This window comes from Haliotis rubra, unplaced genomic scaffold (genome assembly GCF_003918875.1).
Source record: "Haliotis rubra isolate DU_JTF1 unplaced genomic scaffold, ASM391887v1 Scf372, whole genome shotgun sequence".
NCBI classification, from domain to species: domain Eukaryota; kingdom Metazoa; phylum Mollusca; class Gastropoda; order Lepetellida; family Haliotidae; genus Haliotis; species Haliotis rubra.
In genome coordinates, this window is record NW_025767049.1 from 785,979 (window position 1) to 803,792 (window position 17,814).

Here is a 17,814-nt window from a genome sequence, read left to right on the forward strand (position 1 = left end):
TGAACAGGAGATTCGAGGTTTTAAGGAGGTTTGTGTTTCATGAGCTGACCATTTCAACTATGAAACGTTCTTGAAGAGGAGTTAAATTGAGCTATAATTTGGTTTTAAATGAAATATGTATGTTTCTTTTTTTCATGATCACATGCTATGCTTAAGTACCCTGATCGAATTGAAGCTTTTTTAAAAATCACATTTGGATCTTATGATGAAAGGACAAGTAGGATAGGCAAAGGCAACAATTGTTTCGCCAATTTTTTTAATTAAAAGGGTAATCATTTTGTTCTTTTTTAATATGTACAAATATTAGAACATAATGCACTGTCTCACCCTAATATCAAGTGATGTATACATTTTTATTCATAAACTGTATATTCGGACAAATTAAAATTTGTTTAAAAAACCAAAACTCACAAAGTATTAGAGAAACAGGTAAATGTTTTCATTGGTATTATGTCTTAAGCATTTTTAAAATGTTTTGTATTTTGTGGACATATATCTCCGAAATGCAAGTGTCTCACACTTTCTTAGAGAATAGCCGGACTTGGCTTTTTAAAATCTGAACTATGAAGTTATGCAGTTGAACAGTACGCTCGCGTCTTGGAATTGTATTTTAGACACTCACACATTACCAACTATATATATATATATTTTTATTTTCACTAAAACTCATGCATGTCAGAAGTTCATATACACAATGTACTGCACATATAATTATTACACAAAGCAGAATCCATGGAGGTATCTAAATGTTCATTGACACAGATGAAAAAACGATTTTATGAGATTCACTGCTGTCAGGAAACTGGCAAAAATGTGGAGCAAATGTCAATAAAGTTGATTAAACAAAACAAAACACATAAGGGCCGGTCAGGTAATCCGAACCACTTGTGTTTTATATTTTAGGCCTTTATTATAAATTATGATTCTACGTGAATTAGGAAAATATTTCATGCTGAATGGTTACTGAAAGGTTCGATCACAGCAACAATACTTAGAAAAGACAATTGTATTTGCAATTATTGTCAGTGTGGATTTTGTCACAGTGACATGTATAATTATTTCATACCAAATCCAGGCTGCCAAAGTATGTGTTGCAATACATATTGCTTGAACACAAGACAGTTTATTTCTAGTTTTTGTCAGAAATGGGCTCTTTCCTGTGGCTAATCTTCATGTCATCATGGTCATATAGAGGTGTGACGATACGGAAAAGTCATGATACGATATGTATCGCGATATCTTGGAACGATGCGAATCGATTCAATGCATATCACGATATGCTATCTTTAGTTATTTTCTTTACAAAAGTATATTTTGATAGCAAGTAACAGTGTAAAGTTTTACATAACCATCAATTTCTAGTAAACATTAACAATTTTACGGTCAACGATACATATCACGATACGAACAAAAGTATCGATATATTTATCGTCAGATAAAGTATCACGATTATCGATACTACGATGGATCGTCACAGCTCTAATGTCATATCCTTTGTCTGACGAGTTGTAATTCCTGTGAAATGCAGTGTTGAACAAAAATCTGCAATGTTCATGTTCAGAGGTAGGTGGTCCATGTTATTTTGACTAAGTGGACACTTGAAGGGTTGGGTGAACTTCCAAACAAAGGGGGTGGTGGGGTGGCCTAGTGGTTACAGTGTTTGCTTGTCACGCCAAAGGCCCGGGTTAGATTCCCCACAGGGGTACAATTTGTGAAACCCATTTCGGGTGTACCTGCTGTGATATTGCTGGAATATTGCTAAAAGCGGTATAAAAACTGAACTCACTCACTCCAAAGACAGCAGCATCATATCAGAGCAACGGATCAGATTTTAATGAGGAGTGCTTGTTGCTAATGCAAATAAAGTGAACTGCATTTAGAAAACAAATGTTTGAGTGTTTACTGGTCCAATATATTTAGAGGCTATTATCCGTGTTTCCTTTAGACAGCTCATTGTACCCATTCCCTTTGAAACATCCGTGTTAGATCTTCAGCACCCCATACTTGTCATCACTTGAAGATGACTAATGGGATCAGGTGGTCAGGTTTGCCGAATTCTTGACACATGTCAATGTACAAAATGTGTAGATTTACGCTCACAATATTTAAGCCACTGAATTGTCGGGTCCAGACCTGATTGTTTACAAACCACTGTTATTGAGCTGTAGTGTAACAACTGAAAAAGGTACGTCCATCTTCGAAGGGTGAGTGAGTGAGTGAGTGAACCTTTACACTGCTTTTAGCAATATTCCAGCAATATCAAGGTCAGTGACACCAGAAGTGGGCTTCACACTTCGTACCCATGTGGGTAATTGAACGCGGATCTTCGGCGTGATGAGCATACCCTTTACTCACTATTTTACCCCACTGGCCCAACTTCAAAGAGGTATATAAGAATATGAGGCCGGTACCTCTGTACCATAGCAAGGTCAAATGTAGAGGTGTCCTAATAGTGTCACTGAAAATGCAGTGTGTTTATCTCGTGTAGTTTTTTCACTACGTACCAGCATGATAAACACCTTCCAGGCAGCGTTAAGTAAACTGGGCGTGTCAGCTGAAAGCGTTTCATAAGTATATCAAATTAGAACCGATAAAGTTGTCAACTTGTGACGTCTTTGGGCTTGGTCAGAAAAGGAGGTGCTACAAACTGCAAACCAAATCTTGATAATTTCACTCATGAAGGTGATAAATCAGTATATACTGTTCCAGGAATACATCTGTCCATGTGTTTAGCTCACCTGGACAAGTATGTTTTAGCTTTGGTTAGGACAGTGTTCAATTGCTCACACCATGTGTTAAGAGGAGCTATAGTTTGGCATGAAATGCATGTGGACCCCTTTTTTTGTAAATATCCCTTCATCCAATGACCCAATCGATCTCAAACTGTGCAAGTGGATGTTTTGTCAGAAAAACCTAATCACATTGTCAATCACCGATTTTATGCATTTGTATAAAAGAATCTGTCTATGTAACTGTCAACAAAATAAACAGCAGAACGCAAACTGCTTGCAGAGGGAGGGAGCCAATGACCTGTAACAGCGGCAGTGTTGGGTCATAAAGGTCAACATTCGTCAATGTAGGTCAGCTATGCACGTGACAGGTATGAAGAGGTGTTCATTTCTAGCAAATATCCGGCATATGACATCTCTGATGACCCTGATGTCAAAAGAATCTAACTTTGGATGCCTACCTTTTTGTACAAGGTTTTGTTTATTGGTTGTTGGTTTATTTTTCACAATTTTTAGCACGATGTTCTTTTTCATGCGGGGCGGTGGGGTAGCCTAGTGGTTAAAGCGTTGGCTCGTCACACCGAAGACCTGGGTTCGAATCCCCACATGGGTACAATGTGTCAAGCCCATTTCTGGTGTCCCCCGCCATGATGTTGCTGGAATATTGCTAACAGCGGCGTAAAACCAAATTCAGTCAGTCTTTTTCATGCCAACACCTTATAAATCGGTTTGCTACGTTTGCTCTCTTTTTTAAAAACATTCAACACATTTCTAATTAAACGTTTAGCATCATCTGAATAAGCTTTCATGATGACAGCTAGCAGTAGTCAATGTGAATGATCCAAACGGTCTATCACTGTGCAGTGCACAGGTAACTATCATGAACTGCACGTGCATTTATCTTAATGACCCAACACTGCCTCTGTTACAGGTCATTGGCTCCCTCCCTCTGCAAGCAGTCCGTGTTCTGCTGTTTATTTTGTTGACAGTTACATAGACAGATTCTTTAATACAAATGCATAAAATCGGTGATTGACAATGTGATTAGGTTGTCTGACAAAACATCCACTTGCACAGTTTGAGATCGATTGGGTCATTGAATGAAGAGATATTTACAAAAAAAGGGGTCCACATGCATTTCATGCCAAACTATATGTCTCGCTGTACACAATTGTTGCCCTTTGTTCCGACAGGAGTCACTGGTCATGAATATGTAGTGCCTATTTTAAGTGTGCAGATCAGACATTTGACTTGAATGTTATCCTAGGTTCCACATCAGCAAATCTGCCAATGGGTCCACCAATGTGGAATATGTAAATGTATAGCACTTTCATTGTAATGAATAAGATGGATGTTTTTGAGAACGTTGTGCTCTCACCTATCTGGGAACTGCTTAAGGAGCATGGTGTGAGCAGGTTTCCATGGTGATCAGCAGTGGCCATGCAGGAAAGTCAATTACCCTTCACCTTGTTCACCCTGGTCCTGATATGTTCATCAACCCAAACAAGGCATACTTACACACAGGAAAACAGGGGTATAAGATGAGGGGAGGGGTCACGTGGAGTGTCCATTGGTTAATGTTTTGGTGCTGCCATATTGGTGGTAAACAACAAACAAATAAAACATCATGTCACACAAGGTCAACATTACCTTATTTATCATGTTGTGTTTCGACCTGACTGAAAGTGAAGTCAGCATGTTCACAAGGTGTCCATCTATCATCAACATTTTGCATTTTTTAGATCTCCTCTGACACTACACATTCTGTTTAGTGATACTTTGCAAGAATGACCCTACTTATGGTGTCTGTAAACAATTCTCACAGATCTCTGATTCTATATAGAACATGACTACTGTGGTGTCCATAATGAAAATGTCATTTTTGCCAGTTACTGTGCCATATCTGTTTGTGTCATTATGACAGTTTGATTTGTACCAACATGTTGTTCATGAAATACCTTTTGCGATTGTTACAATTTTTTTTATTATGTTACTACTTTTGACCTTCATTTACCCTTGACTTTCTAGTGTTACTGAGATGACAACAGGCCTATGAAACTGTGTCTAGTCATGGACGATACAGTCTTATTGTATCTCTGACAGCAATATTTAAACAGAATTCATTACTTAGCCTTCTCTTTCAAACTGAAGCAGTTAGGCACTCTTGATACTTTTTGTATTATTCATGATACTGCTTGTATGCTGATAGCTCCTTATACTTACATATGTCTGTGGAGATTCATTACACAATTATTCAGTAAACATTTACAAGTATGTCAGGTCAAGACACTGAACCCAAAGAATATTGATCCTAGGCTAGTGTAGTGAAAGACAGAGCCTTGCCCTTGTTTCAGAATCAGCAACAGTGTGATTCTGCCATGAAGAATGGAGGGCTATCTGAATATGTTAGTAAAATTTGCTTTCCTAGGTTTCGAATAAGAAGAATATATTCTATGCAAAAAAATGATTTCTGGTGAACATGTAACTTGTGAAAAATAATGCTTTTAAGTTTTCATGATTGTTTTTACCTTTCATCATGTTTATTATACTTATGGTCAGCAGAATCTAAAAAGCAGCATTTAGAAATAGTCTTGTTTCAGTAACACTGATCACTGAAAATATTGAAAGCAACAAGCAAGTACATTTTAACTGAAAAGGAACCCCAGTGTGATGGGAGTTCCTGAATTTGTGAAACATCAAGACTTGCTTCATTTAGGGTTATATCATTACAGTAAGCTAAAATGGAAAGAATGATGCTCCAGGGGCAGTGAGACAGACTTGTTTTATGGTATACCAATTCAATCTTGTTAAAGTCCATAACAGTCCAGTTATAGAAGTCTACCCTTTGGATAATCCCACAGGCACAGATGGTGCTCACAGTTCAAGCTTTATGATCAGGCTGAATTTAGGATTCAAACTACTCTCACCAGATCCTGTCACAACCAAGGGTCACAACTCTTCATATGTGGGCAGTAGGGTAGCCTAGTGGTTAAAGCATTCACTCGTCACACCGAAGACCCGGGTTCAATTCCCCACATGGGTACAATCAAGACATATCATATTGCCTTAGACTGCTGTGCCACCACTGTCAGTCACCAATTCACTGATCAGTCTGCATGTAGAATCGCTGTGCATAATAACACATCCAATATCACACTTGAGAATTCTATTCAGAAAGGGGTGAATAGTGCACCTATGTTAATCTTTGAGACTGAATATATGGAAGTCAATTTTGATTTTCCTCAGTGAAAGTGTCGCTTGTGAAGATGAAAATTGTACTGCGACCAGTGCATTGCTAGGCTGTGACTTTGTGTGTCATGAGTGGCAAGAGTCATTGTAGTTTAATGTGATTCACCATCATGCATTTACACTTATTTACGGTATATTACCGTAGATAAGCCAAACTCATAGACGAGCTGAGGTCCTAACTTGACCCTTAAAATCTGTATCGAAATGGTATGTCCCGTACATAAGCCAACCTACCAACCTTCGTTCTACTTGTCTTGGTCAGTCATTGGAAATTGAGTATCAACAAATCTGTATTGGATCCTGTTGTTACACCTGTTTAAAATGTTGTCTCGTAATAAAACATGATCTGATGACTCAACGTTTCACAAATTAATACTTTGATTCCCACCCTGACTGTAAACTGATTTTGTTTTGTAAGAAAAGCTGAAGTACGAAAAAACAGAAAGTGCATTAACCCTTCTCTTCCAAAAAATATTATTTGTATTCATATTTCACCGTGTTCACTTGAGAGACCGTTGTTTCAGGAATCAGTGATAAATGTGGGTATGATGTTTTCATTCCCTTTTACCACTGACCTGTTGACCTGATAATTTGGCTGCAGCTTCAGTGAACACATGATAAAACAGGTCTTCAGTGAAGCTGGTGATAAGAGGAGTACAAGGCCCTGGTTCGGTGACTTGTAACACATGATTCACTAGTTCACAATCCAACTAAACATGTGCAAACCTTTGCCCATTTAAGCACAAACCTTGGCCCTCATGCTTGAGCTTTTTTCCAAAACAAGCAGAAACCTCACATGAAATATGAATGGGCCTTGGTCCAAACAAGCCTTGAACCTTGGCCACAATATGCTGGAGCGTTGGCCCAAATATGAGTAAAAGTCTTGGCCGAATTATGCTGGAGCATTGGCCCGGCCCAAATATGCTGGAGTGTTGGCCCAAATATGAGTAAAAGTCTTGGCCGAATTATGCTGGAGCATTGGCCCGGCCAAAATATGCTGGAGTGTTGGCCCAAATATGAGTAAAAGTCTTGGCCGAATTATGCTGGAGCATTGGCCCGGCCAAAATATGCTGGAGTGTTGGCCCAAATATGAGTAAAAGTCTTGGCCGAATTATGCTGGAGCATTGGCCCAGCCAAAATATGCTGGAGTGTTGGCCCAAATATGAGTAAAAGTCTTGGTCAATTATGCTGGAGCATTGGCCCGGCCCAAATATGCTGGAGTGTTGGCCCAAATATGAGTAAAAGTCTTGGCCGAATTATGCTGGAGCATTGGCCCGGCCAAAATATGCTGGAGTGTTGGCCCAAATATGAGTAAAAGTCCTGGCCAAAATATGCTGGAGTGTTGGCCCAAATATGAGTAAAAGTCTTGGTCGAATTATGCTGGAGCATTGGCCCGGCCAAAATATGCTGGAGTGTTGGCCCAAATATGAGTAAAAGTCTTGGCCGAATTATGCTGGAGCATTGGCCCAGCCAAAATATACTGGAGTTTTGGCCCAAATATGAGTAAAAGTCCTGGCCAAAATATGCTGGAGTGTTGGCCCAAATATGAGTAAAAGTCTTGGCCGAATTATGCTGGAGCATTGGCCCGGCCAAAATATGCTGGAGCATTGGCCCAAATATGTGTAAAAGTCTTGGCCACAATATGCTGGAGCCTTGGCCCAAATATGAGTAAAAGTCCTGGCCAAAATATGCTGGAGTGTTGGCCCAAATATGAGTAAAAGTCTTGGCCGAATTATGCTGGAGCATTGGCCCGGCCAAAATATGCTGGAGTGTTGGCCCAAATATGAGTAAAAGTCTTGGCTTGGTCGAATTATGCTGGAGCATTGGCCCGGCCAAAATATGCTGGAGTGTTGGCCCAAATATGAGTAAAAGTCTTGGCGAATTATGCTGGAGCATTGGTCAGTCTTGGCCAAAATATGCTGGAGCATTGGCCCAAATATGTGTAAAAGTCTTGGCCACAATATGCTGGAGCCTTGGCCCAAATATGAGTAAAAGTCTTGGCTAAAATATGCTGGAGTGTTGGCCTAAATATGAGTAAAAGTCTTGGCCGAATTATGCTGGAGCATTGGCCCGGCCAAAATATGCTGGAGTGTTGGCCCAAATATGTGTAAAAGTCTTGGCCACAATATGCTGGAGCCTTGGCCCAAATATGAGTAAAAGTCCTGGCCAAAATATGCTGGAGTGTTGGCCCAAATGTGAGTGAAAGTCTTGGCAGAATTATGCTGGAGCATTGGCCCAAATATGTGTAAAAGTCTTGGCCACAATATGCTGGAGCCTTGGCCCAAATATGAGTAAAAGTCCTGGCCAAAATATGCTGGAGTGTTGGCCCAAATATGAGTAAAAGTCTTGGCCGAATTATGCTGGAGCATTGGCCCGGCCAAAATATGCTGGAGTGTTGGCCCAAATATGAGTAAAAGTCTTGGCCGAATTATGCTGGAGCATTGGCCCGGCCAAAATATGCTGGAGTGTTGGCCCAAATATGAGTAAAAGTCTTGGCCGAATTATGCTGGAGCATTGGCCCGGCCAAAATATGCTGGAGCATTGGCCCAAATATGTGTAAAAGTCTTGGCCAAAATATACTGGAGCATTGGCCCAAATATGTGTAAAAGGCTTGGCTAAAATATGCTGGAGCCATGGCCCCAAAAAGCACACACTTAGGCCAATCTCTCCAGGAGCCTTGGTCCAAAAAGTGTCATAATGTGTCATAAGAGAACCCTTGTGTTTTTATGCTTGACATTAGATTAACAGATTTAGCAAAATAAAACCCTCTTGATAAGGCTGGATTGTTACAGGTTTGTTGGTCCGGTTTCAATAAGTCCATAGTAGATATCTGACATAGTAGCATTGTCACATTTTCTGGTTCAAATTAAGAGTTCACTCATCATAAATAGCATTAGAAAGCATTATATGAATAATCTCTGTTCCTCATGATGGCAGCAGTGGGATTCTGGGTCAAGGTCAAGGCCCAAATAGTTAGTTTTCTCTGTGCTGTTGAGACTAATCGGCAATGTTTCACCTAACATTTGTTGCCTCTTTCTACAGTTTATCCTTGACTGTAAATGAGGGTATTGCTTGTTTCTGGTGCAGAACTCAGAAAGCTCTGAATATATTTCTTGTTGAAGCTTGCTCTTAAGATCTTGTGACTTTTGATGATTTGAACTTATGATAAATATTTTCATGACAAGATTGAAAAATACTGAAAATGAGGGTAATTTGCAGCCTTGTGCTGATTTTGGATTTTTATGAGTCAGCATTGTTTCTTCTTCCTACTCAGATACTGTAGGTATCCAATGGCTGTGAGCCCAGAGGGGGTGTATGTTGACAAACCCAGAATTGCACCAGGTCAGGTAAATACATCCTATCCTGATGACAATTGTAACTTAATCACTATCTGCACGCTATTTGGATTAAAGAAACGGCATTCTGTATTGTTGTTTAGTTTGTAATTCAAGACAAAACTCATTACGTCCTGAATGATTAATGAGGACAATATGGACCCTGGCAGAATGTGCTGCTGCCGAGATACGAGATATGTGTGTTATAAGAAACACATCACTGACATCTTGCTCACATCAGATGCGTTCACTCATTTCTTTATTAATTATGTAGAACTGCTTGTTTTCCAACAAGGTCACATGACAAGTATGGGTGGCTTTAGTTTGTGTGACAATAGGATGAGTTTTCTGGCCGACATTTGATGCTCTTACCTGTTGTTTAGCTATTTGGCTTTTTCTTGGCATGATATAATCAAGTTCAGACCATATACTTTCCTTGGGAGTGTTAAATGATTGCAGATGGATGGGCAGGTTTTTGTTTGTTTATTGTTGCTTTGTTTTTTTTGTTTTTTTTGGCTGTCCCCGCCGCAACGCGGAATGGGGGACTATATATTCAGCGGCGTCCGTACGTACGTACGTCCCGATTCTTGTTAACGCGATATCTCAGGAACTGTTGGACCCAATGTCATCAAATGTGGTGACAGACTACATTGAGGGATTACGCAGACACCAGTCAATTTGGCTGACCTTGACCTTATCTTCAAGGTCACCACGACACTGACCACTTTTCAAAATCTTGTTAATGACATATCTCATGAACTCTCATATCTCATGAACAGTCATACCCAATGTCTTCAAATTTGGTGACAGCCTAAATTGGGGGGATTACCCAGACACCATTCATTTTGGGTGACCTTGACCTTATTTTCAAGGTCATCAAAGCAAGTTTGACTTAGACTGAAATTGGTGGTAGTACTCTTTTCCAGAGCGAAACTCCAAAACCGTTCTATGTTTCTTCACCAAACTTGGCACATAGATAGATCTGGTGGTCTACTGGTGCCTTTTGGTAGTTTTTGATTTCTGAATAAACTATTTTTTTGCGTTTCCATGGCAACAAATATTGTTTTAGACTGAAATTGGTGGTAGTACTCTTTTCCGGAGCAGAACTTTAAAACTGTTCACTGTTTCATCACCATATTTCATACATAGGTAGGTCTAGCGGTGAACTGGTGCCTTTTGGTAGTTTTGGATTTCTGAATAAAATATTATTATTTTTTGGTATTTCCATGGCAACAATTTTGGCTTCAACTGAATTTGGTGGTAAGACTCCTTTCTGGAGCAGAACGTTGAAACTTTTCAGTACTCTCCTTCCACTTAGCTATATACACGCCAACATTTGACATAGTCATAACTCGTAGACATATTCATTAAGAGTATTTTGCCATTGCGGGGGATATTGATGACTTTGTCTTCTTGTTACATTTGGAAGTGATCACATAATTGAATATTAAAAATGACACCCCAGAGATTTTACTTGCAATTAAAATGATTTTATTGAGATAAGATTTGCTTTTGATATTAAGAGAGCCATACCAGCATTGAATTGAAAAGATTAAAGTACTTTCAACAAGACAACAATAAAACAACAGCATCATCTTTTTGCTTATGTTAAAAGATCTCGGTTTGCGCATAAAATGGATTGGGTTGGGTTTGGGGTTAACAAATTCTTGGATCCGCATATAAATTGCTACTAGTGTCGTCATTGGGGATATGATTCCTGGTGTCAACCATTGTAATTCTCTAGTGATGACTACAAGGATGATATCAGGATTGGTTTCTGCAATGATGATATCACTGCTGGTATCAGTTTTGTTAATGTCACCTCTTATGTCTACAATTGTGATTGTAAGTCTGGAGTCTACCGTGGTGATAGGGGCGGTGGGAAGACCTGTTGGTTGAAGTGTTTGCTCATAACATCAAAGGCCCAGTTTGTTTCTCCACAATGGTACAATGGCAAGGGACATGAAGTAAAAAATGATGATATCACTGCAGGTGTCCACAATGATGATATCACTGCAGGTGTCCACAATGATGATATCACTGCTGGTGTATACAATGATGATATCCCTGCGGGTGTAAAAAATGATGATATCACTGCAGGTGTCTCCAATGATAACATCACTGCTGGTGTCTTAAATGACAATATCACTGTAGGTGTCTACAACAATGATATCACTGCAGGGGTCTCAAATGATGTCACTGCTGGTGTCTACAATATAGACATCACTGTAGTTGTCTACAATGATGATATCACTGCATGTGTCTCCAATGATGATATCACTGTAGTTGTCTCAAATGATGATATCACTGCAGGTGTCTCCAATGATGATATCACTGTAGTTGTCTACAATGATGATATCACTGTAGGTGTCTACAACAATGATATCACTGCTGGTATCTATAATGATGATATCACTGCTGGTATCTACAATGATGATATCACTGCTGGTATCTACAATGATGATATCACTGCTGGTATCTACAATGATGATATCACTACTGATGTCTATGATGATGATGTCACTGCGGGGGTCTGTATGGTGATATCACTGAGTTGGTGGTTAAGTGCCATGATGCCAGTGCCTCTATGACTGATGACACAGACTGGGAATGCTGTGAGAGCTCTGTGGCAGCTATCGGCATCAGTATCACCAAGTATCGGATCAATACTAGAACTGACGTGTTTCACTTGGGGGAATCTGTGGGGGAGTAGCTCATATTAACCGCATACCCCACAAGTCATGAGTACTGTTAGATTTTCTTGGTCAGTTGAAGTAGGTCGTAAACACTGTTGTTGGCTGCTGCTGTTTAAGTTTACCTACTGGAATTGAAGTATATTTAAAAACGTAGTGTCAGTTTAAATTTTCAAGAAATACATGTGTACATTCATGTGCATGTTTTCAATCAAATTTTCAACCTTTCTTTGAGTTGTGTTAACTGTGAATTACAACATGTAGATCATTTTCCATAGCTGGTGTGCAGTCAGCATCAGTTAATAATTGATGACATTTGGAAATAAGGAAGTCACTGTTTTCTCATATTCAGGGGGCGATGGGGTAGCCTAGTGGTTAAAGCGTTGGATCGTCTTGCTGAAGACCCGGGATCGATTCCCACATTGGCACCGGTACAATGTGTGAAGCCCATTTCTGATGTCCTCCGCCGTGATATTGCTGGAATATTGCTAAAATTGGCATTAAACCATACTCACTCACTCACTCTCATATTCAGATGTATGTTACCATTAAAGTGCAATATTATAAAACATATTTATCTTCATTGGTCCAGTAAGTTCAGGCCACCCAGAACAGCTAAAATAATATTTAGGATCATAATGATCTGAATCTGCTGCAGTTTTTTCCCTAGAATGCTGTTGACTGAATATCAGACTTATAACAGAGCAGCCATATACATTCCTGTTTCCAATAAAAACTGGTAAAAAATCAGCTGAGTGGAACATTGTTGTTTTCACAAATAGTAATCAAATGAAATGGAGCATGAGGCTGAGTTTGACTCGTGCGGTTTGAGTCTGGTTGTGAGTGTTCTCAAGCTGCAATGAGATGATGTGCTGGATGTTGGAACTTAGCGGGACAAGAGACTGGGATACAATCAGGACAGCCGAATAATTGTTTTTATGTGTTGCTGTAGTCATGTCTATACCCAGATTGGTTTCAACATTTATCTATAAAAATGTCATTGACACTAGGTAAATACTGTATTTACTCTAATAAGCGCTGTTAGTGAAGCAGCTCACTAACAATTTGGTAATTAGACCCAGTGAGCAAAAGCACCGGGTCTGGAACTCCTTTGAAGAAATAATCGCCTGGACACCTATTAGAGGAAATACAGTATGTTTCTTCTGCATCAAGACGCAAACTAATGGAGTTTCATTGCATTCTCTTATTTGGACTGACTAATTCAGGAACATTTGTATTGAGACTTGTGATTGACTGGATAACATGGCAGGCAAATACACCCACTGTTCAACATCAACTACGTGTTCTTCCAACAATTAAGTTCAGGTCATGTGCTCAAAACGGCCTTTACTTTTCGTTCATGCTTCTTGAGTAAACCCTACAATTTCTGTTTTCTTTGATTTACTGTTAATGTCATAATAGCAGGTATAATTACCAATAGGACCAAGCAGTTTTTCCTCTGTAAGTGCTTATACATGCGGTTTACTATGTCAAGGACGGTACACCCATCTTACAGAGTGAGTGAGTGAGTGGGTTTTAGTTTTACGCGGCTTTTAGCAATATTCCAGCAATATCATAGTGGTGGAAACCAGAAATGGTTTTCAAACATTGTACCCATTTTGGAAATCGAACTCTGGTCTATAGCGTGATGAGTGAACGCATTATCCAATACGCTACCCCACTGCCCAGTTACAGCATGAATTGCCTCTACATGTAGAAACAGTGTTCAAAGGAACAGTCTATTATAAGCTGATTGATTGATCTTTGTTGTCTTAATCAATGGGAAATGGTTGTCATGCATGTTATCGGTGCCGTGTTATTCCAGTTAACCAATCAAACTTGAGCCTTTTCTGGAACAGGGGGTTAAACAAATAACTGATATGATATGTGGAGAAACAACATAATGGCAGGAATAAATGTCTTACATTTTATTAATGTTAAAATGTTACAAAGTCATCTGACACTGAAAATGTTTCTTTGTATAGCTTAAGTTTAATGTGATTTTATTCATTTATGTGGACATTGATGGATGCATTCTTTGAAAAAGACAGGTGCTTCATACATATAAATTAGGTCAGATGTGATTGCAATATGATTATTGTTTTTGTTCTCTTATTAGTGAATGGTATGAAGCATTCGATGTGATCTAGGTTCAATCACACTTACCCTTGTAACCATGGTAACTGGTATGATGTGGCACTCATGATTGCAGGTTACTCAGGCTTGTAACCATGGTAACTGATTTGATGTTGCAGGTGGTGTACCACATGATGGTCACACAACCTTGTTGTAACCATGGTAACTGGTTTAATGTTGCAGGTGGTGTACCACATGATGGTCACTCAACCTTGTAACCATGGTAACTGGATTGATGTTGCAGGTGGTGTACCACATGATGGTCACTCAACCTTGTAACCATGGTAACTGGTTTGATGTTGCAGGTGGTGTACCACATGATGGAGGGGTACACAGAGATTGGGGAGTCCAACATCCAGATCATTGACTACTTCTCCGGGATTGGATCCTTTTTCATCATAGCCCTCGGAGGGACGCTCATCGGGATCATCTATGGCCTGATTGGTGGATTCATCACCAAGCACACAGGCCATGTCAAGGTCATCGAGCCTCTGTTTGTCTTCATCCTGGGATATCTTGCCTATCTTAGTGCAGAGATGCTTCACTGGTCAGGAATCTTAGCGTAGGTGTTTTATTAGATAACCAAAGAGAACCTTGTTTTTGTGTTGTTGTTTAACTCTACATAACTCCATTAAACAGGAGGTTTTGAATTGAAAAAACAAACTGATAGTTGATAGAGTCTCTAGCTATGCTGAGGTTTATTACTGAATTTTTCTGACTTTTCTGAGATACATTTTGGTGTCAATCAAGCTGTGTGCGAAATAGTTTCCAAATGTTACTAGCCAGTCGGGCTAGCTATGCCTGAAGTTACTAGCCCACAAAATAATTCACAACCCCGAAATTTGAATGCATACATGTGTATTATAACTTAACAAGTCGGAAAGAGTGATATATTTACAAAATTACCCCATGAAAATTCACTAGCCCTTCGAGCCAGTGAGTGTGGAAATTTACTGGCCCGACTGGATTTTTACTAGTTACGGGCTAGCGGGCCAGTGACTATTTCGCACACTGCAATCAAGGTCACTACATGAGATTAAGTGAATGAAAAGCTTGTCAACAAAATGAATTGAGTTTTTGTGATAGGATAGGAATTTGTATGTATAGTCTGACAAGGTCACCACAGGTCTTATAATGAACCATGGTTCATGGAAAAAAACAGTGTTGTGTCTATTGTTTCTATAAACTATATAACTATTATCTGAATCAGCACACTTTTGCTATCTTAACTCGTCACTATGTTGAATTACTGAACTGATTACTTTCGCCTGTTTAACACCAGTCTTAGCCAACTGGAGACACTGTGAATTGTTTTCAGTTATTCTTGTAACTTTGTTTCAGTTTGACATTCGGCGGGATCACAATGAGACACTACGTGGAAGCGAACATGTCGAAGCAGTCTGTTGCCACTGTCAAGTACTTCTTGAAGATGCTTGCCAACATCAGTGAGACCATCATCTTCATGTTCCTGGGACTCTCCACCGTCATCGACGACCACGACTGGCAACTCGACTTTATCTTCTTCTCCATCCTCTTCTGCCTGGTCTTTCGTGTCACAGGTCAGTGATACCTCAGGCATAAACTTGGTTTGGGGTAGAATATCTGATTGTGATCACTGGTGGGGTAGAAGGGGTTAAAATATCTGCCTGCAGTGGCAGATGCAGGATTTTGGAGAAGGGGTGTGCACATAAATCATGATGTCCAAAGATCAGGGGAAATGCTCTGCAGGGAAAAATTTTCAGGGGAGAAGAGGGGTGCGTGCCTCCACACCCCCTTCTGGATCTGCCTCTGGCCTGTGATCTGTATGTACAGAAGGGGTTAAAATAACTGCCTGTGATTAGTGTGGTGGAGCAGAAGGGGTTAATATATCTGCTTGTGATCGGTGAGGTGGGGCAGAAGGGGTTAATATAACTGCCTGTGATTGGTGTGGTGGGGCATAAGGGGTTAATATATCTGCTTGTGATTGGTGTGGTGGGGCATAAGGGGTACATATATCTGCCTGTGATTGGTGTGGTGGGGCAGAAGGGGTTAATATATCTGCCTGTGATTGGTGTAGTAGGGCATAAGGGGTACATATATCTGCCTGTGATTGGTGTAGTAGGGCAGAAGGGGTTAATATATCTGCCTGTGATTGGTGTGGTGGGGCAGAAGGTTAAAATACCTGCCTGTCATCTGTGTGTTGCCGCTGAAGGGGTTAAAATACCTGCCTGTGATCAGTGGTTTGCTGCACACTTAGTTATCATCAGGTGACATTGCATGGACATCGTCGACTGCTTCATGGACAACATTCACCCGTTCCTTTACTCATCCTGTGGAATTATGTCCCTTTGTTGATCCAGGATGCTCTGGATGTTGGTTAAAATACCAGGTTCACCCTGTTCGATATCTTCAGTCTACCTCAGTTGTGGCTTTCCTCCAACAGACATTCAGCTGAAATATTTGCTTTTCCTTTCTGCAGGCATCGTGATGCTGTCAGCCGTTGTCAATCGAACGCGTCTTATCAAGTTGTCAAAGATTGACCAGTTCATTATGTCGTATGGTGGCCTGCGTGGGGGTATCGCCTTTTGCTTGGCCTTGCTTCTGAATGAGGAAGTCGTCACGGAGAAGAGGATGTTTGTCACCACCACCATCATTGTAGTCTTCTTCACAGTCTTCCTGCAGGTACGTCACAGAGTAACACAACACAAACATAACTTAACATGATGTAAACACAGAGTAACCTAGTCTGTCATACAGACCCGGAAGCATATATATATCCCAGAAAGCCCACGCAAGTCTAGAAAATGTGGCAAGTCTAGAAAGTCTCAGGGCTCCTTTTCATTATATGTTTTACATTCACAGAGTATCATGACACATTTCTAGAAGTAACATGACACATTCATAGAGTAACATGACACATTAACAGAGTAACAAGGCACATTCACAGGTAACATGACACATTCACAGAGTATCATGATGGATTCACAGAGTATCTTGACACATTCACAGAGTATCATGACACATTCACAGAGTAACATGACACATTCACAGAGTAACATGACACATTCACAGAGTAACTTGACACATTCACAGAGTAATATGACACAGAGTAACATGACACATTCACAGAGTATCATGACACATTCACAGAGTATCGTCATGACACATTCACAGAGTAACATGACACATTCATCACATAACATGGCGTAAATAAACATGTCTTTTAATAACTGACAAGAAACCCAGGTCAAGTAAACAGTTAAAACATAAACTTTTTGTTATTCACAATTTCTTCCAAGTCACATGCCGTGTTTGCCGCCATGTTTGTTTATGAGGAACAGGGGCAGATAACATTAAATCAAAGTGAATGAATCTGGCACTTCCTGTATTTTGCACTGCGCATTTATCAATGGAAGTCAATCACTAAACTATCGGCCATTGATTAATTGCTATCGGAGTCTCAACAATTGCAATTCATCGATAGTTCAATGCATCGTTACAGCACTACCAAATGCAGAGTAACATGACACATTCACACAGTACAGAGTAACCCAACATTAACGTAACATAGCATAGCATAGCATGACACATTCACAGCGTAAATACAAGAGTAACATGACACATTCACAGAGTAACCCAACACAAACGTAACATAGCATGGCGTAAATACAGAGTAACATGACACATTCACAG

At 39.9% G+C, this 17,814-nt stretch overlaps 1 protein-coding gene across 2 annotated transcripts in view; it reads left to right on the forward strand.

The window, feature by feature from the left end:
* The window catches only part of LOC124285988 (probable Na(+)/H(+) antiporter nhx-9), a 72,278-nt gene that overhangs the window by 9,239 nt on the left and 45,225 nt on the right, over positions 1–17,814 (forward strand). For both annotated transcript variants that reach the window (XM_046722301.1, XM_046722302.1), the window contains exons 3-5: positions 14,448–14,704; positions 15,484–15,701; positions 16,601–16,803. In XM_046722301.1, coding sequence (XP_046578257.1) covers positions 14,448–14,704; positions 15,484–15,701; positions 16,601–16,803 — 678 coding nt within the window. The remainder of the gene's footprint in view (positions 1–14,447; positions 14,705–15,483; positions 15,702–16,600; positions 16,804–17,814) is intronic.